Source organism: Anomaloglossus baeobatrachus, chromosome 1, assembly GCF_048569485.1.
Source record: "Anomaloglossus baeobatrachus isolate aAnoBae1 chromosome 1, aAnoBae1.hap1, whole genome shotgun sequence".
Taxonomy (NCBI): domain Eukaryota; kingdom Metazoa; phylum Chordata; class Amphibia; order Anura; family Aromobatidae; genus Anomaloglossus; species Anomaloglossus baeobatrachus.
Window position 1 is genome coordinate 17,733,306 of NC_134353.1, and position 26,290 is coordinate 17,759,595.

Here is a 26,290-nt window from a genome sequence, read left to right on the forward strand (position 1 = left end):
ATCTGATCCTATGTACACAACAGAGAGACCTCTCAACTGGAAGGGGTGCAGAGAGAAGCTGGCCGGGAGACTACACCGGACCACCCAGGCCTCTGACGTTCAGCGCTTTAGTACAGTAACACATGCCGCTCCTGGTCCGGCCTGCAGGACTTTGACAGGTTTCCTTTAATGAAAGATGAGGGCCATAACCTGTATTCTACTCCAGAGCTGCACTCACTATTCTGTTGGTGCAGTCACTGTGTGATACAGGTTTTTCACTTCAGGCAGGCCCTCGTGGAGATGCTGCTTATACTAAACAAGATTGTCTTGTCTTGTAGACTTATCTCAGGAACCTCGGGATTGATCAGTCCCCTCACCTCTATCCTCACACCTTTTGCTCCAAAGGGTTCCCATCCGAGAACCAGAATTTTCCCCATCAGAGCTGAGAACAATCAAGGGATCCACAGCAACGCCGAGCCGGAGTATGAGACTGTCCGAAGGTGAGTGCCTGAGGACGGAGTGTCTCTTCACACTAGTGTTTACTGCGCACTGTGGCAGTCTTTTTATGTATCACTAGTAGTAGTGCCCTGTACCGTCCCCTCGTCTATCAATAGTAGTAGTGTCCTGTACACTCCCCTCGTGTATTACTGGTAGTAATGCCCTGTACCGTCCCCTCATCTATCACTAGTAGTAGTGCCCCGTACACTCCCCTCGTGTATTACTGGTAGTAGTGCCCTGTACAGTCCCCTCATCTATCACTAGTAGTAGTGCCCCGTACACTCCCCTCGTGTATTACTGGTAGTAGTGCCCTGTACCGTCCCCTCATCTATCACTAGTAGTAGTGCCCTGTACAGTCCCCTCATCTATCAATAGTAGTAGTGTCCCGTACACTCCTCTCGTCTATCACTGGTAGTAGTGCCCTGTACCGTCCCCTCATCTATCACTAGTAGTAGTGCCCTGTACACTCCCCTCGTGTATTACTGGTAGTAGTGCCATGTACCGTCCCCTCATCTATCACTAGTAGTAGTGCCTGTACAGTCCTCTCATCTATCACTAGTAGTAGTGCCCTGTACAGTCCCCTCATCTATCACTAGTAGTAGTGCCCTGTACAGTCCTCTCATCTATCACTAGTAGTAGTGCCCTGTACAGTCCTCTCATCTATCACTAGTAGTAGTGCCCTGTACCGTCCCCTCATCTATCACTAGTAGTAGTCCCTGTACCGTCCTCTCGTCTATCAATAGTAGTGTCCCGTACACTCCTCTCGTCTATCACTGGTAGTAGTTGCCCTGTACCGTCCCCTCATCTATCACTAGTAGTGCTCCATACAGTCCTCTCGTCTATCACTAGTAGTAGTGCTCCATGCAGTCCTCTCGTCTATCACTAGTAGTAGTGCCCCGTATAGTCCCCTCATCTATCACTAGTAGTAGTGCCCCGTATAGTCCCCTCATCTATCACTAGTAGTAGTGCTCCGTATAGTCCCCTCATCTATCACTAGTAGTAGTGCTCCATACAGTCCTCTCGTCTATCACTAGTAGTAGTGCCCCGTATAGTCCCCCTCATCTATCACTAGTAGTAGTGCCCCGTACAGTCCTCTCGTCTATCACTAGTAGTAGTGCTCCGTATAGTCCCCTCATCTATCACTAGTAGTAGTGCCCCGTATAGTCCCGTCATCGATCACTAGTAGTAGTGCCTCATACACTCCTCTCGTCTATCACTAGTAGTAGTGCCTCATACACTCCTCTCGTCTATCACTAGTAGTAGTGCCCGTACAGTCCCCTCATCCATCACTAGTAGTAGTGCTCCGTACAGTCCTCTCGTCTATCACTAGTAGTAGTGCCCCGTATAGTCCCCTCATCGATCACTAGTAGTAGTGCCTCATACACTCCTCTCGTCTATCACTAGTAGTAGTGCCTCATACACTCCTCTCGTCTATCACTAGTAGTAGTGCCCGTACAGTCCCCTCATCCATCACTAGTAGTAGTGCTCCATACAGTCCTCTTGTCTATCACTAGTAGTAGTGCTCCGTACAGTCCTCTCGTCTATCACTAGTAGTAGTGCTCCGTACAGTCTTCTCGTCTATCACTAGTAGTAGTGCTCCATACAGTCCTCTCGTCTATCACTAGTAGTAGTGCTCCATACAGTCCTCTCGTCTATCACTAGTAGTAGTGCTCCATACAGTCCTCTCGTCTATCACTAGTAGTAGTGCCCCGTATAGTCCCCTCATCTATCACTAGTAGTAGTGCCCCGTATAGTCCCCTCATCGATCACTAGTAGTAGTGCCTCATATACTCCTCTCGTCTATCACTAGTAGTAGTGCCTCATACACTCCTCTCGTCTATCACTAGTAGTAGTGCCCGTACAGTCCTCTCATCCATCACTAGTAGTAGTGCTCCGTACAGTCCTCTCGTCTATCACTAGTAGTAGTGCTCCATACAGTCCTCTCGTCTATCACTAGTAGTAGTGCCCCGTATAGTCCCCCTCATCTATCACTAGTAGTAGTGCCCCGTATAGTCCCCTCATCGATCACTAGTAGTAGTACCCCGTATAGTCCCCTCATCTATCACTAGTAGTAGTGCCTCATACACTCCTCTCGTCTATCACTAGTAGTAGTGCCCGTACAGTCCCCTCATCTATCACTAGTAGTAGTGCCCCATATAGTCCCCTCATCTATCACTAGTAGTAGTGCCCGTACAGTCCCCTCGTGTATAACGAGTAGTAGTGCTCCGTACAGTCCATTCATCTATCACTAGTAGTAGTGCCCCATATAGTCCCCTCATCTATCACTAGTAGTAGTGCCCCGTACAGTCCATTCATCTATCACTAGTAGTAGTGCCCCGTACCATCCCCTCGTCTATCACTAGTAGCAGTGCCCTGTACACTCATCTCGTCTATCACTAGTAATTGTGCCCCGTACAGTCCCCTCATCTATCACTAGTAGTAGTGCCCTGTGTAGTCCCCTCATCTATCACTAGTAGTAGTGCCCTGTGTAGTCCCCTCATCTATCACTAGTAGTAGTGCCCCGTACCATCCCCTCGTCTATCACTAGTAGTGGTGCCCTATACAATCATCTCGTCTATCACTAGTAGTTGTGCCCCGTACAGTCCCCTCATCGATCACTAGTAGTAGTGTCCTGTACCGTCCCCCTCATCTATCACTAGTAGTAGTGCCCTGTACAGTCCCCTCATCTATCACTAGTAGTAGTGCCCTGTACAGTCCCCTCATCTATCACTAGTAGTAGTGCCCTGTACAGTCCCCTCATCTATCACTAGTAGTAGTGCCCCGTACCATCCCCTTGTCTATCACTAGTAGTAGTGCCCTGTACCGTCCCCCTCATCTATCACTAGTAGTAGTGCCCTGTACAGTCCCCTCATCTATCACTAGTAGCAGTGCCCTGTACAGTCCCCTCATCTATCACTAGTAGTAGTGCCCTGTACAGTCCCCTCATCTATCACTAGTAGTAGTGCCCCGTACCATCCCCTTGACTATCACTAGTAGTAGTGCCCTGTGTAGTCCCTTTGTCTATCACTAGTAGTAGTGCCCTGTACCATCCCCTTGTCTATCACTAGTAGTAGTGCCCTGTGTAGTCCCTTTGTCTATCACTAGTAGTAGTGCCCTGTACAGTCCCCTCGTGTATCACTAGTAGTAGTGCCCCGTACCGTCCCCTTGTCTATCACTAGTAGTAGTGCCCTGTGTAGTCCCTTTGTCTATCACTAGTAGTAGTGCCCCGTACCATCCCCCTCATCTATCACTAGTAGTAGTGCCCTGTACCGTCCCCCTCATCTATCACTAGTAGTAGTGCCCTGTACCGTCCCCTCATCTATCACTAGTAGTAGTGCCCTGTACCGTCCCCCTCATCTATCACTAGTAGTAGTGCCCTGTACCGTCCCCCTCATCTATCACTAGTAGTAGTGCCCTGTACCATCCCCCTCATCTATCACTAGTAGTAGTGCCCTGTACCGTCCCCCTCATCTATCACTAGTAGTAGTGCTCTGTACCGTCCCCCTCATCTATCACTAGTAGTAGTGCCCTGTACCGTCCCCTCATCTATCACTAGTAGTAGTGCCCTGTACCGTCCCCTCATCTATCACTAGTAGTAGTGCCCTGTACCGTCCCCTCATCTATCACTAGTAGTAGTGCCCTGTACAGTCCCCTCATCTATCACTAGTAGTAGTGCCCTGTACAGTCCCCTCGTGTATCACTAGTAGTAGTGCCCCGTACCATCCCCTTGTCGATCACTAGTAGTAGTGCCCTGTGTAGTCCTTTTGTCTATCACTAGTAGTAGTCCTCGTCACATCCCGTCACCACTTGCAGTATGTTTTTTTTCTTCCTGGTCAGGAGGCTCTCAGAGCGCAGTGAACATCTCCCAGTCCAGCCTGTATTCCTCCACCTCCACCACCAGCGTGTCTATCCCCATGGGATCAGAAGTTGGGCCGGAGTCTCCGTTACCCACTGACACGTCTCCTCCTTTCGTCTCTGGATCTGGTAATGACAGACCAATCAGCCAGGATGACACAATGACTCGGGGTATCGGCCATGATTTAGTGGTGCGTTCTCCCTGTGTAGAGTTGACTGAGGCCACCCCATCCATCGATGGTCTTACATCGAGCACTATGGCCACCCATAGTGTCCTCATCGATGATAGTGTGGGGTCCACGCCGGTGAAGCAGCTAATTGAGAAAATTAAGTCTGGTGGGATCAACGAGACCGCCTCACAGGATCATGAACAGTCGGCATCCTTACAAGTGTACCCCAAGATACCCCCCACCATAAATCCAGTCAATGACTCGTTTGTGGGGTCCAACACCCTCAAGGAGATCCAGAAACTTTTAGCTGAAGCAAAAGATGTGAGTCTCGATAGAACGATGTCCTCTACGCACAGAGCTTCTCCAGTCGGCGATTTGTTTACCATGGATCCAAGATGTCTCAATCTACAGGAGTCTATGAATAGCCGATCGGCGAGCCCTCTGGATCTCCAGGTGAAGGACATGTCCTGGGACTCCTCCTTTAATAGCGGCTCTACAGGAGACCACCTCAAGGATTCATCGATGTCTTGGAAGAACAACTCTTTCCATAGTTCTGCTGGGAGCAACTCTTATTTAGAACTTGTAGATAACAGAAGAGCCCACCTTGTGCCGTCCAGTCTACAGCGACAGTGGGGAAGGTCAGAGCCAGAAGGCTGCAGTAAAGCCACCACAAATAAGGCGATGCCATCACATGTGACAGCAGACCTAACTGAGAGGGTCCAGCGCAGTGAACAACTTCTAAGCAACGTTTCGAGCTCTGTAGGGGTCCTGAGAAACGCCTTGGCTGTGACAGGGACGGGTTACCTTACAGGGAGGGAAGCGGAAAGTGATGAAAGTAGCGGAGACTCCCTGGCTGCGCGTGTTACAAGCCTCCTAAAGAGCGAAGCCCCATTGACGTACACATCGCGAGCCATGGAAAGTACAGACGAGGAGGAAAGAAGGGCACGAGGTGAGTCTGGAGCCGGACTGCCCCCTAGCCCGGTATTATGGGATGGCGGGTGCAGACTCCCGGACTCTCACACTGTCCCTCTGTTCTCTCATGTCAGGGTCGGTGAAGCTGAAGCTCACAAATCACTCCATGATGCCGGATACAGAGCTGAGCGAGGAGGACAGACGACGGATCGAGGAAATCAAGAGAGAACTGATGGGCAGAGCCTCGGAGGCAGAGAAGGTGACCACCACGATGCAGGATGATAATCGGGGTGACAGTGAGCAGGGTATGGGGGTGTAGTGTGAGGTAGAGGGATGGTCAAGGGCAGGACGTGGGATATGGGGGACTAGTGTGATGTAGAGGACTCGTAGGCGGCAGGGTGCGGGATATGAGGGAGTAGTGTGATGTAGAGGGCTGGTCGGGGGCAGGGCGCGGGATATGGGGGAGTAGTGTGATGTAGAGGGCTGGTCGGGGGCAGGGCGCAGGATATGGGGTAGTAGTGTGATGTAGAGGGCTGGTCGGGGGCAGGGTGCGGGATATGGGGTAGTAGTGTGATGTAGAGGGCTGGTCGGGGGCAGGGCGCGGGATATGGGGTAGTAGTGTGATGTAGAGGGCTGGTCGGGGCAGGGTGCGGGATATGGGGGAGTAGTGTGATATAGAGGGCTGGTCGGGGGCAGGGCGCAGGATATAGGGGAGTAGTGTGATGCAGAGGGCTGGTCGGGGGCAGGGCGCGGGATATGGGGGAGTAGTGTGATGTAGAGGGCTGGTCGGGGGCAGGGCGCGGGATACAGGGGAGTAGTGTGATGTAGAGGGCTGGTCGGGGGCAGGGTGCGGGATATGGGGGAGTAGTGTGATGTAGAGGGCTGGTCGGGGGCAGGGCGCAGGATATAGGGGAGTAGTGTGATGTAGAGGGCTGGTCGGGGGCAGGGTGCAGGATATGGGGGAGTAGTGTGATGTAGAGGCCTGGCCGGGGGCAGGCTGCGGGATATGGGGGAGTAGTGTGATGTAGAGGGCTGGTCGGGGCAGGGTGCGGGATACAGGGGAGTAGTGTGATGTAGAGGGCTGGCCGGGGCTAGGCTGCGGGATATGGGGGAGTAGTGTGATGTAGAGGGCTGGTCGGTGGCAGGGCGCGGGATATGGGGGAGTAGTGTGATGTAGAGGGCTGGTTGGGGGCAGGGCGCGGGATATGGGGGAGTAGTGTAATGTAGAGGGCTGGTCGGGGGCAGGGCGCGGGATATGGGGGAGTAGTGTGATGTAGAGGGCTGGTCGGGGGCAGGATATGGGGGAGTGGTGTGATGTAGAGGGCTGGTCGGGGGCAGGGCGCGGGATATGGGGGAGTAGTGGGATGTAGAGGGCTGGTCAGGGCAGGGTGCGGGATACAGGGGAGTAGTGTGATGTAGAGGGCTGGTCGGGGGCAGGGCACGGGATATGGGGGAGTAGTGTGATGTAGAGGGCTGGTCGGGGGCAGGGTGCGGGATACAGGGGAGTAGTGTGATGTAGAGGGCTGGTCGGGGGCAGGGCACGGGATATGGGGGAGTAGTGTGATGTAGAGGGCTGGTCGGGGGCAGGGTGCGGGATACAGGGGAGTAGTGTGATGTAGAGGGCTGGTCGGGGGCAGGGCACGGGATATGGGGGAGTAGTGTGATGTAGAGGGCTGGTCGGGGGCAGGGTGCGGGATACAGGGGAGTAGTGTGATGTAGAGGGCTGGTCGGGGGCAGGGTGCGGGATATGGGGGAGTAGTGTGATGTAGAGGGCTGGTCGGGGGCAGGGTGCAGGATATGGGGGAGTAGTGTGATGTAGAGGGCTGGCCGGGGGCAGGCTGCGGGATATGGGGGAGTAGTGTGATGTAGAGGGCTGGTCGGGGCAGGGTGCGGGATACAGGGGAGTAGTGTGATGTAGAGGGCTGGCCGGGGCTAGGCTGCGGGATATGGGGGAGTAGTGTGATGTAGAGGGCTGGTCGGGGGCAGGGCGCGGGATATGGGGGAGTAGTATGATGTAGAGGGCTGGTTGGGGGCAGGGCGCGGGATATGGGGGAGTAGTGGGATGTAGAGGGCTGGTCGGGGCAGGGTGCGGGATACAGGGGAGTAGTGTGATGTAGAGGGCTGGCCGGGGCTAGGCTGCGGGATATGGGGGAGTAGTGTGATGTAGAGGGCTGGTCGGGGGCAGGGCGCGGGATATGGGGGAGTAGTGTGATGTAGAGGGCTGGTCGGGGGCAGGGCGCGGGATATGGGGGAGTAGTGGGATGTAGAGGGCTGGTCCGGGGGCAGGGCGCGGGATATGGGGGAGTAGTGTGATGTAGAGGGCTGGTCGGGGGCAGGGCGAGGGATATGGGGGAGTAGTGTGATGTAGAGGGATGGTTGGGGGCAGGGCGCGGGATATGGGGGAGTAGTGTGATGTAGAGGGCTGGTCGGGGGCAGGGCGTGGGATATGGGGGAGTAGTGGGATGTAAAGGGCTGGTCGGGGGCAGGGCGCGGGATATGGGGGAGTAGTGTGATGTAGAGGGCTGGTCGGGGGCAGGGCGTGGGATATGGGGGAGTAGTGTGATGTAGAGGGCTGGTCGGGGGCAGGGCGCGGGATATGGGGGAGTAGTGTGATGTAGAGGGCTGGTCGGGGGCAGGGCGCGGGATATGGGGGAGTAGTGTGATGTAGAGGGATGGTCGGGGGCAGGGCGCGGGATATGGGGGAGTAGTGTGATGTAGAGGGATGGTCGGGGGCAGGGCGCGGGATATGGGGGAGTAGTGTGATGTAGAGGGCTGGTCGGGGGCAGGGCGCGGGATATGGGGGAGTAGTGTGATGTAGAGGGCTGGTCGGGGGCAGGGCGTGGGATATGGGGGAGTAGTGTGATGTAGAGGGCTGGTCGGGGGCAGGGCGCGGGATATCCGCTCCTCCAGTAACCTCTCCTTACTTGTCACGCAGCTGCTGGTGAGGATGGCAGGTAAGCCCACAGTGTGCCGCGTGCTGTGCTCCTCTGCATGATGTACCAGGCAGTGCCGGGGTGTGACCAGCGGGGCATTACCTGACCCGCCCCCTAGGGGGCACTGTCATACCCTCATCTGCCTGTTACAGGGGCCGCTCCACTCTTCAGCCTCATCACCGTATAAACAAAAGTTCCACAACGTTCTGTCTCTCACTTTGTGTTTCCCTTATTCTCCATATTCAGGATCTCTGCTTGCTGTCAGTGATTAGGGACATCCGCACTGAGCTGCGACCCTCTGGTGAGAGGCGGTCACAATGTGCGGTCCAGGGGGCGTCGTCTGCCGGACACAGATCCTGAGGCTTCACTGCATTCACTGTGATCTATTATGTCACTGGCCGCAAGCAAAGATCTGCGGCCCGGTACAATGCAGCCGTCTGCCCCGGGTGTGATCCCTGCGTGCCGTGTCTGTGCTGTGTGATCTGCAGTGACACTACAAGTCTCAGCATGCCCTGACAGCCCGTGTGCTCAGTAGTGATTAACTGCAAACCCCAGATGAATGATCTCCTAGGAAGGGAAGAAACCGGACCGGTCCGTGGAGCAGGACTTTATCCTCTAGGCGGCAGCGCTTCCCTCCGCTCCCGGAGTTTCCTCTTCCTATAATGAAGATGGTCTAGTCCGCGGAGCAGGACTTTATCTTCCCGGCGGCAGCGCTTCCCTCCGCTCCCGGAGTTTCCTCTTCCTGTAATGAAGCCGGACCGGTCCTCGGAGCATGACTTTATCCTCCAGGCGGCAGCGCTTCCCTCCGCTCCCGGAATTTCCTCTTCCTGTAATGAAGCTGGACCGGTCCGCGGAGCAGGGCTTTCTCCTTCAGGTAGCAGCGCGTCCCTCCGCTCCCGAAGTTTCCTCTTCCTGTAATGAAGCTGGACCGGTCCGTGGAGCAGGACTTTATCCTTCCCTCCGCTTTCGGAGTTTCCTCTTTCTGTAATGAAGCCAGACCGGTCCGTGGAGCAGGACTTTATCCTCCAGGCGGCAGCGCTTCCCTCCTCTCCCGGAGTTTCCTCTTCCTGTAATGAAGCTGGACTAGTCCGCGGAGCAGGACTTTATCCTCCAGGTAGCAGCGCTTCCCTCCGCTCCCGGAGTTTCCTCTTCCTGAAATGAAGCTGGTCTAGTCCGCGGAGCAGGACTTTATCCTCCAGGTAGCAGCGCTTCCCTCCGCTCCCGGAGTTTCCTCTTCCTGTAATGAAGCTGGACTGGTCCGCGGAGCAGGGCTTTCTCCTCCAGGCGGCAGCGCTTCACTCCGCTTCCGGAGTTTCCTCTTCCTGTAATGCCGCCATTGAGTCGCCATGTGTTCTGTACTGTGTGTGGCCCTGAGATTCTCCATCTGACGTGTACTCGGAGGGTCTCTTTGTACGTGGAGGGGCCGGGGGGATTTCTAGAAGCCGCTTTCCTGAAGGCTGCCCGCTGCAGAGCCTCACATAACAATCTGCTCTCGGAGAGCACAATGCCGCTCGTACTGCGGCAGCTCCGCCGACCGTGACCCCCGGGCACCGGAAGCTTTATTCCGAGCTTCATTCATCGCGGACTCTTTTATCTGCTTCTTTTCGGATTATTTTGTCCTTGTAGAAAATGTTTTGGTTTTTTTTTAGCCCTCGAGAGATATTTATAACCACAGGAGAAGCTGAGAACACGGGATTCTGCCCGCACACAATGGAAAGCAATGAATGGAAGCGTAGGCGGCCATATTCAGCGAGATCTCTCCACTCCGCGCCGTAAATAGCTAACGTTAACCCTTACTCACCATTAATAGAGGCTCACAACAATCCAGAGCCGTGCATGGGGTGGTGTTATCGGGGCGGGGGCATAACCTGCTGTGTTCTCCACATCTACAGACCGTTCATTGCTCTGTCATTCTAGGACTATCCTCGTCCCGACAAGCCGCCGGTGTCTTCAGGGACCACGGAGGAATTCAGGTTACGACTGACCCCATCACCATTCCTATTACCCATCACCAGCGTTCATGACACCACGGACGACACGAATAGAACAACCCCCAAGCTCAATGTACCATCTGGAGTGATGACTAAGGTCGTGTCCTCAGTGGAGGCTGATCGGCCTCCACCAACATTTTACCAAGATCCATTGTCCGAGCGTTCTAGTCAAGAAGCCGCGAGAAGAACTGTCCGTGATCCTGAGAAACATGACATGCCGTCACTGGTGACGTCCACCGAAGAGGCCACAAAACCAATATCTTCCATAACGTTCTCCTCACGGAAACGTTCCCCACCTCTGTCCACTTCTCCGGATGGAGGGTCTCCACCACTTCTTCTCTCTGTCCCCGATAAGTCCCCAACCGTGCGAGTCTCAGAGCTGTGTCCTGCGCCATCACATAACATCCATCACATTGGTTATGAAGACGCACCACCGTCACACCCGGCCGAGGTGAATCCTGTACAATGGCGGCCTTGTGCATCATCCGCAAGTTCTTGGGCCGCAGAGTATCCCACTGCTGCATCCACACAACAGCCGTCGGCTCCATCTGTGGTGGGATCCAGGACGGTTCCACGTCCTCAAAATGAAAATATGGATCCTGGAAATGTAAATTCTGAAGGGACTTTAGTCATTAACCGTGACTTTTCGATGATTAATGGCGGCACCGACCGTCTGGTAACAGGCAGCAGACTGGAAGCTGGGGGGGACAGGTCACGTCAATCATCTTCTCAGGAAATCCAACCCAATCCAACAATGGCTTCTCCAACTCGGAAAGCCCTCTCTTGTATCCGTGTCACCATATCTCCAAAGGACGACATGAAAGTTCTCGATGTGTCCAGGGCCCTGGTGACATCAGATGGTGGGGCTGGACCTTATGAAGATACAACGGACCGGCCTGCTGGATCAGCGCCAATCTGCCGTCCGTGCCTAACCCCCACAGGAGACAACAAAGCCATCTATGGAGATGGCGTCCAATATATGGGCAAAGAAAACATCCCCGACAGACTGGTCCAGTCCGATAGAAGACGCTCGCCATTATCTGATGCCACTACCCAGATAACCACCGAAAGTCCAGAGAAGACCACCTTCTCCGCCGAGATCTTCGTGGAAGGGTCCGTAATAGAATCTTCAACGTCATCAATCCGAAAAGTCAGCCCCACCCCAGAACGGCAGCCGTGGTCCCGTACTCCGTTGTCCTGCCTGTCCCGGGCTAATGGTGAGCGCTGGATCTCCTAAATACCCCGGGGCATCACGGGGGATGGGACATCACTTCTGTCATCAGATCCAGATATATTTATCCCCTTCATAGTCGGCAGCTCGGCATAATGGCGCCTTGTTGTCCTCATCATGGCGGGAGGGTCACATCTTACACTGGCGGGAGGGGATTGCCTTTTTTCAGTAAGGTGGGCTGAATCACTACACAACATATAGATGACTCGAGACCTCCGGGTCCAATGTAGACTATATAATGGGGGCCCGGCCGCCATAATCTGTATATAACACTGATGGTGAGGCCGCTGCTCACCCCAGCAGGGTTTGTGGCCCCCAATATCTCCGTACCCCATATATCCTCTTCAGAGATACAGGATAACTTTGTCATCTCTTTTCCCCGTGGTTCAGAAAAACCTCTGCTGCTGCCGTACCGACCCCCGGGGAGCCCGGAACTCTTCTATGTGCCCTTCATGGAGGGAGGGTCCAGGATGTCCCCCGTCAGCACCATCGAGAGCTCCCACCCAGGTAACGCAGGCCTCTGTCTGAACTGTCATCCGCTCTGGAGATTCAGTATCCCCGGTGCATGGCGCCGTGCAGTCCCACCTGCATCATAAGCTTTCCCCCATACTTTACACTTCTGCTGCAGGCAGGGGTGCTAACACATATAGCAGCCCTAGGTGTATTCCTGTGATTACTCAGTTATGGGTAACACATTCGGGACCCCTGCGCCCCGTCCCTTTCACTTCCACCTCTAGAGATTGCTGGTACGCATTACTTAACCCTTCCCTTACTGGTCAGCAGGGCACGCAGTCCTCCCTGCAGGGGGCGCTGTTCTGCAGTGTGGACATTTTATAATATTCCCGATATAACAATGTATTATTACTACAGCTCTCCTGCTTACGTCAGCCCACACAGCACTCTCCTTGTATCACCATCCCTGCGCCCCCGATCCCACCCGTCCTTGGTCCCTTTGTCCCTGCACCCCCTGGTCCCAACACCCCCGATTCCATTATTCCTGGTCCCAATATGACTGATTTTCCCTGTTCTTGGTCCCTTCGTCCCTACATCCTCTCATGTCTGAGCCCTCGAGCTCCCTGGTCCCTGCGCCTTCGATCCCCCTATCCATGGTCCCTCGCTCCCTGCACCCCCGATCTCCCTATCCATAGTCCCTTTATCCCAGCACTCACTGGTCCCCCCCGTCCTTGGTCCCTTTGTCCCTGGTCCCAACACTCTGAACCCCTCATTCTCTGTCCCATTATCCCTGATCCCAATACGACTGATATCCCCCTTCCTTAGTCCTTTCGCCCCCGCATTGCCTGGTCCCTGCGCCTTCGATCCCCCTATCCATGGTCCCTCTCTCCCTGCATCCCCTGGTCCCTTTGTCCCTTCACTCCCTGGTCCCTGCACCCCTGATCTCCCTAGCCATAGTCCCTTTGTCCCAGCACTCACTGGTCCCCCCCGTCCTTGGTCCCTTTGTCCCTGGTCCCAACACTCTGAACCCCTCATTCTCGGTCCCATTATCCCTGATCCCAATACGACTGATATCCCCCTTCCTTAGTCCTTTCGCCCCTGCATTTCCTGGTCACTGAGCCCTCGATGCCCCTGGTCCCTGCGCCTTCGATCCCCCTATCCGTGGTCCCTCTATCCCTGCACCCCCGATCCCCCTGTCCATGGTCCCTTTGTCCCAGCACTCACTGGTCCCCCCGTCCTTGGTGCCTTTGTCCCTGGTCCCAACACTCCGATCCCTTCGTCCTCGGTCCCATTATCCCTGGTCCTAATATGACTGATATCCCCCTTCCTTGGTCCCTTCGTCCCTGCATCCCCCTGGTCCCTGAGCCCTCGATCACCCTGGTCCCTGCGCCTTCGATCCCCCTATTCGTAGTTTCTCTGGTCCCCCTGTCCTTGGTCCCTTTATTCCTGGTCCCAACACCCCGATCCTCTCATCCTTGGTCCCATTATCCATGGTCCCAATACAACTGATTTCCCCCTTCCTTGGTCCCTTTGTCCCTGCATCCCCTGAGCCCTTGATCCCTCTAGTCCCTGTGCCTTCAATTTCCCTATCCGTGATCCCTCTGTCCCTGCACCCCCTTGTCCCTCAGTCCTTTTGTCCCTTCACCCCGATTCCCCTACCCACTGATCCCCCCCCCCGTTCGTGGTCCCTTCATCCCTGTACCCTTTTTCCATTGTTTCTTTGGCCTTGACAATAAAAGTTGTTCATCTTCCTACTTACAGGCTCGAACGATGCCATTTCCCCAAAGTTTCCCCTAGACATTTTGGGGTCCGCCACAGAAAAGCTTTCAGACCCCTGTATACCCAGACACCGAGAGGGCATCTACAGTAAGGAGCTGAGCCTGAAGACTGCAGACTGGAAGCAGATACCGGCACGAGGTGAGCAACAACATGGCCGCCAGGAGCTGCGCTCAGATCTGCCCCTGTGGATTTGGCCCCTCACATCTATAAAACAGACGCTCACCTGTAATATCATCCAAAGATAAGTTACTTTATTACTTCATAAAACCTAACATACAAATAGGATATAGATGTGAGATGCAGAGAAAGAAACCCGGTGGCGGCCATATGTGTCAATACAAGACAGGACAATATCTAGACGTGTATAGAAAATAGAATATAGAAAGTGCTATAGAGTCCTCAGGATGAGACGGAGACTATGTCTGACTGACGGCCTGAAGATGAGATGGAGACCGTGTCTGACTGACGGCCTGAAAATGAGACTGTGACCATGTCTGACTGACGGCCTGAAGATGAGATGGAGACCATGTCTGAATGACGGCCTGAAGATGATATAGAGACCATGTCTGAATGACGGCCTGAAGATGAGACGGAGACCATGTCTCAATGACGGCCTGAAGATGAGACTGTGACCATGTCTGAATGACGGCCTGAAGTTGAGACGGAGATCATGTCTGAATAACGGTCTAAAGATGAGACTGTGACCATGTCTGAATGACGGCCTGAAGTTGAGACGGAGATCATGTCTGAATAACGGTCTAAAGATGAGACTGTGACCATGTCTGAATGACGGCCTGAAGATGAGACGGAGACCATGTCTGACTGACTACCTGAAGAGGAGACGGAGACCATGTCTGAATGACAGCCTGGAGATGAGATGGAGACCATGTCTGAATGACAGCCTGGAGATGAGATGGAGACCATGTCTGAATGACGACCTGAAGATGAGACTGTGACCATGTCTGAAAGACGGCCTGAAGATGAGATGGAGACCCATGTCTGTGAGACAGAGACCATGTCTGAATGACGACCTGAAGATGAGACGGTGACCATGTCTGACTGACTACCTGAAGATGAGACGGAGACCATGTCTGAATGACGACCTGAAGATGAGACGGAGACCATGTCTGATTGACGACCTGAAGATGAGACGGAGACCATGTCTGTGAGACTGAGACCATGTCTGAATGACGACCCGAAGATGAGACGGAGACCCATGTCTGTGAGACAGAGACCATGTCTGACTGACTACCTGAAGATGAGACGGAGACCATGTCTGAATGACGACCTGAAGATGAGAAGGAGACCATGTCTGATTGACGACCTGAAGATGAGACTGTGACCATGTCTGAAAGACGGCCTGAAGATGAGACTGTGACCATGTCTGACTGACTACCTGAAGATGAGACGGAGACCATGTCTGTGAGACTGAGACCATGTCTGAATGACGACCCGAAGATGAGACGGAGACCATGCCTGAATGACTGCCTGAAGATGAGACGGTGACCATGTCTGAATGACGGCCTGAAGATGAGACGGAGACCGTGTCTGAATGACGACCTGAAGATGAGACTGTGACCATGTGTGACTTACGGCCTGAAGATGAGACTGTGACCATGTCTGACTGCGTGAAGATGAGACGGAGACCATGTCTGACAGACTACCTGAAGTTGAGACGGTGACCATGTCTGAAAGACGGCCCCTGAACAAACACAAATGATAGGGGAGGACAGGCTTTCTTACGATCAGAGTTTATTGGACAGTGTCAAGTATAAACCAAGTTACATCCTATAGAGGGCAGTATAACAAACATCACACATAAACCGCACCTTGTACTGACGTGGACAGTATTACAAGAGGGAGCGCAGTATAACCTGGGTAATGGCAGAGGTTCAGTCAATGCTGCAAAATAAGCCTCGCAAAAACTCATCTACCATCCGACATGAATTGGCAGGAAAGCCCTGACGTCCATTTCGCCTTGTGGCTTCCCCAGAGCAAGGCTAGAATGGAGCCAGACCCAGGATAGAACGAGGATAGAACAAGGCCAGAAGAAGGCTAGAACGAGGCTACAACAGAGCCAGATCGAGGTCAGAACCAAAATGGAATGACGATAGAACAAGGCCAGAGCGAAGATAGAATGGAGCCAGAACGAAGATAGAATGGAGCCAGAACGAAGATAGAATGGAGCCAGAACGAAGATAGAATGGAGCCAGTGTGTGCATAGAACAAGGCCAGAATGCGCATAGGACAAGGTTAGGACGAGGCCACAGAGAGCATAGAACAAAGCCTGAACGAGGATAAAACAAGGCCAGGACGAGGCCAGAACAGAGCTAGGATGAGGATAGAACAAGGCCTGGATGAGACCACAACGAGGATAGAACAAGGCCAGGATGAGGTCATAACGGAGCCAGGATGAGGATAGCCAGGAGGAGGCCAGCGAGAGGATAGAACAAGGCCAGAATAGAGCCAGAAAGAGGCTAGAATGGAGCTAGAGCAAGGATAGGATAGAACAAGACCAGAATGGAGCCATACCCAGAATAGAAGAAGGATAGAAAGGTGCCACAGCGAGACTATAATCGAGACAGAAGAAGGCTAGAAGGAGAAGAGAACGAGGCCAAAACAAGGACAGAATGGTGCCGAAACGAGGCCAGCGTGAGGATAGAATGGAGCCAGAACAAAGCCAATACAAGGCCAGCGCGAGGTTAGAACGAGGCCAGAATCGAGCCAGCACGAGGATAGAACAAGGCCAGAATGGAGCCTGCACAAGTTTAGAACAGAACAAATATAGAAGGGCCACAACGAGACCTGAACAAGGATAGAACAGCGAGGCTAGAATGGAGCCAGAACGAGGCTTGTGAGAGGATAGAAGAAGACCAAAACAGTCAGAGCGGAGCCAGAACTAGGATAGAACAAGGCCAGAACGAGGATAGAAGGAGCGAGAACGAGGATAGAAGGAGCGAGAACGAGGATAGTAGGAGCCAGAACGAGGATAGTAGCAGCCAGAACGAGGAAAGTAGCAGCCAGAACGAGGATAGTAGGAGCCAGAACGAGGATAGTAGGAGCCAGAACGAGGATAGTAGGAGCCAGAACGAGGATAGTAGGAGCCAGAACGAGGATAGTAGGAGCCAGAACGAGGATAGTAGGAGCCAGAACGAGGATAGTAGGAGCCAGAACGAGGATAGTAGGAGCCAGAACGAGGATAATAGGAGCCAGAACGAGGATAATAGGAGCCAGAACGAGGATAGTAGGAGCCAGAACGAGGATAGAAGGAGCCAGAACGAGGATAGAAGGAGCCCAGAACAAGAATAGAACGAGGCCACAGTAAGGATAGAACGAGGCCACAGTAAGGATAGAACGAGGATCAAAGGGGCCCAAATGAGGATCGAAGGGGCCCAACTGAGGATCGAAGGGGCCCAACTGAGGATCGAAGGGGCCCAAATGAGGATCGAAGGGGCCCAAATGAGGATCGAAGGGGCCCAAATGAGGATCGAAGGGGCCCAAATGAGGATCGAAGGGGCCCAAATGAGGATCGAAGGGGCCCAAATGAGGATCGAAGGGGCCCAAATGAGGATCGAAGGGGCCAAAACGAGGATAGAACAAGGCCAGAACAAAGCCAGAAAGAGGCTAGAACGGAGCCAGAAAGATTCAAGAACTGAGCCAGAGCAGGGATAGAACGAGGAAAAACAAGGCCAGAACAAGTCTACAATGGAGCCAGAAAGACGCCAGAATCAGAATAAAACGAGAATAGAAAGGAGCCAGTGCGTATGGAAGGAGGCCAGAATGAGGCTAGAAGGAGGATAGAGCGAAGCCAGAACGGAGCGAGAACAAGGCTAGTACAAGGCCAAAACAAAGATAGAAAGGAGCCAGAATGAGGATAGAACAGAATCAAAACGAGGCCAGAACGAGGATAGAATGAGGCCAGAACGAGGATAGAATGAGGCCAGAACGAGGATAGAATGAGGCCAGAACGAGGATAGAATGAGGCCAGGAGGAGGATAGAACGGGGCCAGAAGGAGGATAGAACGGGGCCAGAAGGAGGATAGAACGGGGCCAGAAGGAGGATAGAACGGGGCCAGAAGGAGGATAGAACGGGGCCAGAAGGAGGATAGAACGGGGCCAGAAGGAGAATAGAACGGGGCCAGAAGGAGAATAGAACGGGGCCAGAAGGAGAATAGAACGGGGCCAGAAGGAGAATAGAACGGGGCCAGAAGGAGAATAGAACGGGGCCAGAAGGAGAATAGAACGGGGCCAGAAGGAGAATAGAACGGGGCCAGAAGGAGAATAGAACGGGGCCAGAAGGAGAATAGAACGGGGCCAGAAGGAGAATAGAACGGGGCCAGAAGGAGAATAGAACGGGGCCAGAAGGAGAATAGAACGGGGCCAGAACGAGGATAGAACTGGGCCAGAATGAGGCCAGAACAAGTATAGAAGGAGGCCAGAATGAGGCTAGAAGGAGGATAGAGTGAAGCCAGAACGGAGCGAGAACAAGGCTAGTACAAGGCCAAAACAGATAGAAAGGAGCCAGAATGAGGATAGAACAGAATCAAAACGAGGCCAGAGGAATGATAGAATGAGGCCAGAACGGGGTTAGAATGAGGCCAGAACGGGGTTAGAATGAGGCCAGAACGGGGTTAGAATGAGGCCAGAACGGGGATAGAACGAGGCCAGAACGGGGATAGAACGAGGCCAGAACGGGGATAGAACGAGGCCAGAACGGGGATAGAACGAGGCCAGAACGGGGATAGAACGAGGCCAGAACGAGGATAGAACGAGGCCAGAACGGGGATAGAACGAGGCCGGAACGGGGATAGAACGAGGCCGGAACGGGGATAGAACGAGGCCGGAACGGGGATAGAACGAGGCCAGAACGAGGATAGAACGAGTCCAGAACGAAGATAGAAGGGGCCAGAACGGGGCCGGAACGAGAATAGAACGGGGCCGGAACGAGAATAGAACGGGGCCGGAACGAGAATAGAACGGGGCCGGAACGAGAATAGAACGGGGCCGGAACGAGGATAGAACGGGGCCGGAACGAGGATAGAACGGGGCCGGAACGAGGATAGAACGGGGCCGGAACCAGAATAGAACGGGGCCAGAACCAGAATAGAACGGGGCCGGAACGAGAATAGAACGGGGCCAGAACGAGAACAGAACGGGGCCAGAACGAGAACAGAACGGGGCCAGAACGAGAATAGAACAGAACGGGGCCAGAACGAGAATAGAACAGAACGGGGCCAGAACGAGGATAGAACGGGGCCAGAACGAGGATAGAACGGGGCCAGAACGAGGATAGAACGGGGCCAGAACGAGGATAGAACGGGGCCAGAACGAGGATAGAACGGGGCCAGAACGAGGCCAGAACGAGTATAGAAGGAGGCCAGAATGAGGCTAGAAGGAGGATAGAGTGAAGCCAGAACGGAGCGAGAACAAGGCTAGTACAAGGCCAAAACAAATAGAAAGGAGCCAGAATGAGGATAGAACAGAATCAAAACGAGGCCAGAGGAATGATAGAATGAGGCCAGAACGGGGTTAGAACGAGGCCAGAACGGGGATAGAACGAGGCCAGAACGGGGATAGAACGAGGCCAGAACGGGGATAGAACGAGGCCAGAACGGGGATAGAACGAGGCCAGAACGGGGATAGAACGAGGCCAGAACGGGGATAGAACGAGGCCAGAACGAGGATAGAACGAGGCCAGAACGAAGATAGAAGGGGCCGGAACGAGAATAGAACGGGGCCGGAACAAGAATAGAACGGGGCCGGAACGAGAATAGAACGGGGCCGGAACAAGAATAGTACTGGGCCGGAACGAGAATAGAATGGGGCCAGAGCGAGGCCAGAATCAGAATAAAACGAGAATAGAAAGGAGCCAGTGCGAGGCCAGAACGAGTATAGAAGGAGGATAGAGCGAAGCCAGAACGGAGCGAGAACAAGGCTAGTACAAGGCCAAAACAAAGATAGAAAGGAGCCAGAATGAGGATAGAACAGAGTCAAAACGAGGCCAGAGGAAGGATAGACTGAGGCCAGAACGAGGATAGAATGAGGCCAGAACGAGGATAGAACGAGGCCAGAACGAGGATAGAACGGGGCCAGAACGAGAATAGAACGGGGCCAGAACGAGAATAGAACGGGGCCAGAACGAGAATAGAACGGGGCCAGAACGAGAATAGAACGGGGCCAGAACGAGAATAGAACGGGGCCAGAACGAGAATAGAACGGGGCCAGAACGAGAATAGAACGGGGCCAGAACGAGAATAGAACGGGGCCAGAACGAGAATAGAACGGGGCCAGAACGAGGATAGAACGGGGCCAGAATGAGGCCAGAACAAGTATAGAAGGAGGCCAGAATGAGGCTAGAAGGAGGATAGAGTGAAGCCAGAACGGAGCGAGAACAAGGCTAGTACAAGGCCAAAACAGATAGAAAGGAGCCAGAATGAGGATAGAACAGAATCAAAACGAGGCCAGAGGAATGATAGAATGAGGCCAGAACGGGGTTAGAATGAGGCCAGAACGGGGATAGAACGGGGATAGAACGAGGCCAGAACGGGGATAGAACGAGGCCGGAACGGGGATAGAACGAGGCCGGAACGGGGATAGAACGAGGCCGGAACGGGGATAGAACGAGGCCGGAACGGGGATAGAACGAGGCCGGAACGGGGATAGAACGAGGCCGGAACGGGGATAGAACGAGGCCGGAACGGGGATAGAACGAGGCCAGAACGAGGATAGAACGAGGCCAGAACGAAGATAGAAGGGGCCAGAACGGGGCCGGAACGAGAATAGAACGGGGCCGGAACGAGAATAGAACGGGGCCGGAACGAGAATAGAACGGGGCCGGAACGAGGATAGAACGGGGCCGGAACGAGGATAGAACGGGGCCGGAACGAGGATAGAACGGGGCCGGAACCAGAATAGAACGGGGCCGGAACGAGGATAGAACGGGGCCGGAACGAGGATAGAACGGGGCCAGAACGAGAATAGAACGGGGCCAGAACGAGAATAGAACGGGGCCAGAACGAGAATAGAACGGGGCCAGAACGAGAATAGAACGGGGCCAGAACGAGAATAGAACGGGGCCAGAACGAGAATAGAACGGGGCCAGAACGAGAATAGAACAGAACGGGGCCAGAACGAGAATAGAACAGAACGGGGCCAGAACGAGGATAGAACGGGGCCAGAACGAGGATAGAACGGGGCCAGAACGAGGATAGAACGGGGCCAGAACGAGGATAGAACGGGGCCAGAACGAGGCCAGAACGAGTATAGAAGGAGGCCAGAATGAGGCTAGAAGGAGGATAGAGTGAAGCCAGAACGGAGCGAGAACAAGGCTAGTACAAGGCCAAAACAAATAGAAAGGAGCCAGAATGAGGATAGAACAGAATCAAAACGAGGCCAGAGGAATGATAGAATGAGGCCAGAACGGGGTTAGAATGAGGCCAGAACGGGGTTAGAATGAGGCCAGAACGGGGTTAGAACGAGGCCAGAACGGGGTTAGAACGAGGCCAGAACGGGGATAGAACGAGGCCAGAACGGGGATAGAACGAGGCCAGAACGGGGATAGAACGAGGCCAGAACGGGGATAGAACGAGGCCAGAACAAGGATAGAACGAGGCCAGAACGAAGATAGAAGGGGCCAGAACGGGGCCGGAACGAGAATAGAACGGGGCCGGAACAAGAATAGAACGGGGCCGGAACGAGAATAGAACGGGGCCGGAACAAGAATAGTACTGGGCCGGAACGAGAATAGAATGGGGCCAGAACGAGGCCAGAATCAGAATAAAACGAGAATAGAAAGGAGCCAGTGCGAGGCCAGAACGAGTATAGAAGGAGGATAGAGCGAAGCCAGAACGGAGCGAGAACAAGGCTAGTACAAGGCCAAAACAAAGATAGAAAGGAGCCAGAATGAGGATAGAACAGAGTCAAAACGAGGCCAGAACGAGGATAGAATGAGGCCAGAACGAGGATAGAATGAGGCCAGAACGAGGATAGAATGAGGCCAGAACGAGGATAGAATGAGGCCAGAACGAGGATAGAATGAGGCCAGAACGAGGATAGAATGAGGCCAGAACGAGGATAGAATGAGGCCAGAACGAGGATAGAATGAGGCCAGAACGAGGATAGAATGAGGCCAGAACGAAAATAGAATGGGGCCAGAACGAGGATAGAACGGGGCCAGAACGAGGATAGAACGGGGCCAGAACAAGGATAGAACGGGGCCAGATCGATGATAGAACGGGGCCAGATCGATGATAGAACGGGGCCAGAACGAGGATAGAACGGGGCCAGAACGAGAATAGAACGGGGCCAGAACGAGAATAGAACGGGGCCAGAACGAGAATAGAACGGGGCCAGAACGAGAATAGAACGGGGCCAGAACGAGAATAGAACGGGGCCAGAACGAGAATAGAACGGGGCCAGAACGAGGATAGAACGGGGCCAGAACGAGGATAGAACGGGGCCAGAACGAGGATAGAACGGGGCCAGAACGAGGATAGAACGGGGCCAGAACGAGGATAGAACGGGGCCAGAACGAGGATAGAACGGGGCCAGAACGAGGATAGAACGGGGCCAGAACGAGGATAGAACGGGGCCAGAACGAGGATAGAACGGGGCCAGAACGAGGATAGAACGGGGCCAGAATGAGGATAGAAGGGCAAAAACAAGAATAGCATGGGGCCAGAATAAAAATAGAATGAGGCAAGAACGACGATAGAAGGGGCCAAAATGACGATAGAAGGGGCCAGAACGAGAATAGAACGGGGCCAGAACAAGAATAGAACGGGGCCAGAACGAGGATAGAACGGGGCGAGAACGGGAATAGAAAGAGGCCAGAACAAGGTAAGAAAGAGGACAGAACAAGGAGAGAAGGGACCAGAACGAGGATAGGAGGTGCCAAAACGAGGATAGAATGAGGCAAGAACGAGGATAGAACGAGATGAGACCGAGGCACGCTTGTATGTGGATGGAACTCAGTACTCGATACATGAAATCTGCGTGTTGCTGTCACGTAAGACCTCGTGTGTCGTCCTGGTTGGAAATTCATTCAGTACGTTCTTCTTTCTAGGTCCAGCTGATGACCTGCAATTATCCCGGCTTCCATCAGCGACCGCTGCGCTGTCATCTCTGGTAGAGAAGGATTCTGCGAATCACAGTCCCCTGCATCCTAGAAGCTCCACAGATATATCGGATCCCAGAGGATGGCGGCCGTATCCAGCCTCCTCCAGGGAGGATAACGAGTTCCTCCCATTACAGCCGGAAATTGATTATTCCCAAGAAGATATTAATCAACGAACAGAGTCCAGGGCCTCGAAAGCAAGAACGAGAGGGGAAACTATTGCAGAAACTCCTGGACGGACCCCCGCAGAGACCCCCGGAGGCCTGAGTCACAAGAGCGCACAGACCCCCAGAGACCTGACTCACAAGAGCGCACAGACCCCCAGAGACCTGAGTCACGAGAGCGCACAGACCCCCAGAGACCTGACTCACAAGAGCGCACAGACCCCCAGAGACCTGAGTCACGAGAGCACACAGACCCCTGGAGGCCCCAGTCACAAGTGCGCACAGACCCCCAGAGACCTGAGTCACGAGAGCACACAGACCCCCAGAGACCGGAGTCACAAGAGCGCACAGACCCCCAGAGACCTGACTCACAAGAGCGCACAGACCCCCGGAGACCTGAATCACAAGAGCGCACAGACCCCCGGAGACCTGAATCACAAGAGCGCACAGACCCCCAGAGACCTGACTCACAAGAGCGCACAGACCCCTGGAGGCCTGAGTCACAACAGCGCACAGACCCCCAGAGACCTGACTCACAAGAGCGCACAGACCCCCAGAGACCTGACTCACAAGAGCGCACAGACCCCCGGAGACCTGAATCACGAGAGCACACAGACCCCTGACCAGAGCTTCTCGAGAACTCAGAGTGTTGTGTCCCACCAGAGCCTGGACGATCTGTGGGCGCGATATACTGAAAGCAGAAGGCGGGCAACCGAACCCAGCAGTGATGTGGAGGTGTCCCTTGTGGAGCGTCTCGAGCGGCTGGCCAGGCTGCTGCAGAACCCCACAACCCGCTCACTAAGGTCATCTAAAGACGAGGAGAGGCATCAGAAGAGAGAGACGAAGAAATCTGCCCGAGAGATGTGGTACAAGAGGAAACTGAGGGAAGACCCTGCGCTGGATGATGACTCAGTGGGTAAACCCTACGAGGACAGTCCTGACAGCGGCTCTCTGCAGTCAGACCTCATGTCAGAGGCGAGAAGTTCAGTGACTGATAGTGCCACCGCCAGCACACAGTCACAGGTGGGCAGCGACATCTCGTCCATGACTGTCGGCAGCAACTCTGTGTCCACCATAGACACCATCAGACTGATAAAGGCTTTTGGGCCCGGGAGAGTTCTCCCTTCCTCAAGACTTGGCCGTCTGTACAGCACCATCAACCTCCAAAAGAAACACACAGAGGAGCCGGTGAGGAGATCGAAACGAGCATCCGCAGGCCGGGGAACGTCCAGGCTGGAGGTGCAGGAGCTGCTGAGGAGCCAGACGAAGGTAGAGGAAAGCGAGATCTTCACTGAGAGGGGGAAATTGTCTGAAGGATCCTGTCCAGTAGCTGCATTGTCCAGGCTCTGGGGTCATGATGCCGCTTATCTCCAGATTAGGCTACAAACACCGCTCTCCGGTCACTCATTGTGTCTCTTTCAGATGGCGGATGCAGAATCGGTCAGCTTGTCCAACTCTTTATGGGAACCAAGTCCAGCGCTAAGACAGAAGAAGAGCAGCCGCAGGATGAACAAAGGCATCCAGGCTGGTAGGAAACTTGTGTGAACAGACTGACTGTGTGTCCAGGCGAACCGGCCGTGTCCTGGGGAACGGGCCGCCTCCGTGCCCTGGGGCACGGGCCGCCTCCGCGTCCTGGGGAACTGGCTGCCTCCGCCTTCCTGGGGAATGGGCCGCCTCCGCCTTCCTGGGGAACGAGCTGCCTCCACGTCCTGGAGAACGGGCTGCCTCCGCATCCTGGGGAACAGGTCGCCTCCGTCCTCCTGGAGAACGGGCTGCCTCCGCCTTCCTAGGGAACGGGCCGCCTCCGCCTTCCTGGGGAACGGGCCGCCTCCGCCTTCCTGGGGAACGGGCCCGCCTCCGCCTTCCTGGGGAACGGGCCGCCTCCGCCTTCCTGGGGAACGGGCCGCTTCCGCCTTCCTGGGGAACGGGCCACCTCCGCCTTCCTGGGGAACGGGCCACCTCCGCCTTCCTGGGGAACGGGCCGCCTCCGCCTTCCTGGAGAACGGGCCGCCTCCGCGTCCTGGAGAACGGGCCGCCTCCGCGTCCTGTGGAACTGGCCACCTCCGCCTTCCTGGGGAACGGGCCGCCTCCGCGTCCTGGGGAACGGGCCGCCTCTGTGTCCAAGCGAACGGGAAACCTTTCCAGTCTCAGAGTAGCATAATTACCCCAGTATCCACATACACTGTAGTACATGTCCATGTAATTCGGGGGGCGGCACTTACTTTCACCTAGAGTCTATAGGGGCGAGGCAGTAATGCGCAGAGCCGTGTGTGTAGCATGGACGGGCTGAGATATTAGTGGATGTGGGTCTGTGTAAGCGGCAGATCCAGTATAGAACACTGTTCTACAGAAAGTGCGAAAAATACACCATGTTCCAAATTATTGTGCAAATGATATTTTTCTCTGATTTTCCTGAATGCTCGGTGCAGGTGACCGTCCGTCTAATAACAGTCATCACCCGTTAAAGTATATATATAAATTTATTGAAGAAACCTCTCAATGATAACAGTATAATCTTCCTGTTCCAAATTATTAGGCACAGGAGAGTTTCTAACTGATAATGCTGATTTGTGGAATTTGCAGCATTAGGAGGTCATAGTCACTGAAATAAAAAGCTATTTCCATCCAGATCATCCTAACAGGCCAAGCTACATGTAACATAGGAACCCTTCTTTGATGTCACCTTCACAATTCTTGCATCCATTGAACTTGTGAGTTTTTGGAGAGTTTCTGCTTGAATTTCTTTGCATGATGTCAGAGTCGCCTCCCAGAGCTGCTGTTTTGATGTGAACTGCCTGCCACCCTCATAGATCTTATGCTTGATGATACTCCAAAGGTTCTCTATAGGGTTCAGGTCAGGGGAAGATGGTGGCCACACCATGAGTTTATCTCCTTTTATGCTCATAGCAGCCAATGACACAGAGGTGTTCTTTGCAGCATGAGATGATGCATTGTCATGCATGAAGATGATTTTGCTCCTGAAGGCACGTTTCTGCTTTTTGTACCAAGGAAGAAAGTTGTCAGTCAGAAACTCTATATACTTTGCAGAGGTCATTTTCACACCTTCAGTAACCACAAAGGGGTCTACCAGATGTCTCCCCATGATTCCGGCCCAAAACATGACTCCTCCACCTCCTTGCTGATGTCGCAGCCTTGTTGGGACATGGTGGCCATCCACCAACCAACCACTACTCCATCCATCTGGACCAT

The 26,290-nt window shown here is 54.0% G+C and overlaps 1 protein-coding gene across 1 annotated transcript in view; it reads left to right on the forward strand.

The window, feature by feature from the left end:
- The first annotated feature begins 361 nt into the window (after positions 1-361).
- Positions 362-26,290, forward strand: part of ALMS1 (ALMS1 centrosome and basal body associated protein) — a 47,692-nt gene continuing 21,763 nt past the window's right edge. The window contains exons 1-8 of the mRNA XM_075345982.1: positions 362-479; positions 4,315-5,451; positions 5,549-5,673; positions 10,265-11,555; positions 11,960-12,076; positions 13,784-13,939; positions 22,866-24,349; positions 24,503-24,608. Of these exons, the coding sequence (XP_075202097.1) occupies positions 464-479; positions 4,315-5,451; positions 5,549-5,673; positions 10,265-11,555; positions 11,960-12,076; positions 13,784-13,939; positions 22,866-24,349; positions 24,503-24,608 (4,432 nt within the window). The 5' untranslated portion in view covers positions 362-463. The remainder of the gene's footprint in view (positions 480-4,314; positions 5,452-5,548; positions 5,674-10,264; positions 11,556-11,959; positions 12,077-13,783; positions 13,940-22,865; positions 24,350-24,502; positions 24,609-26,290) is intronic.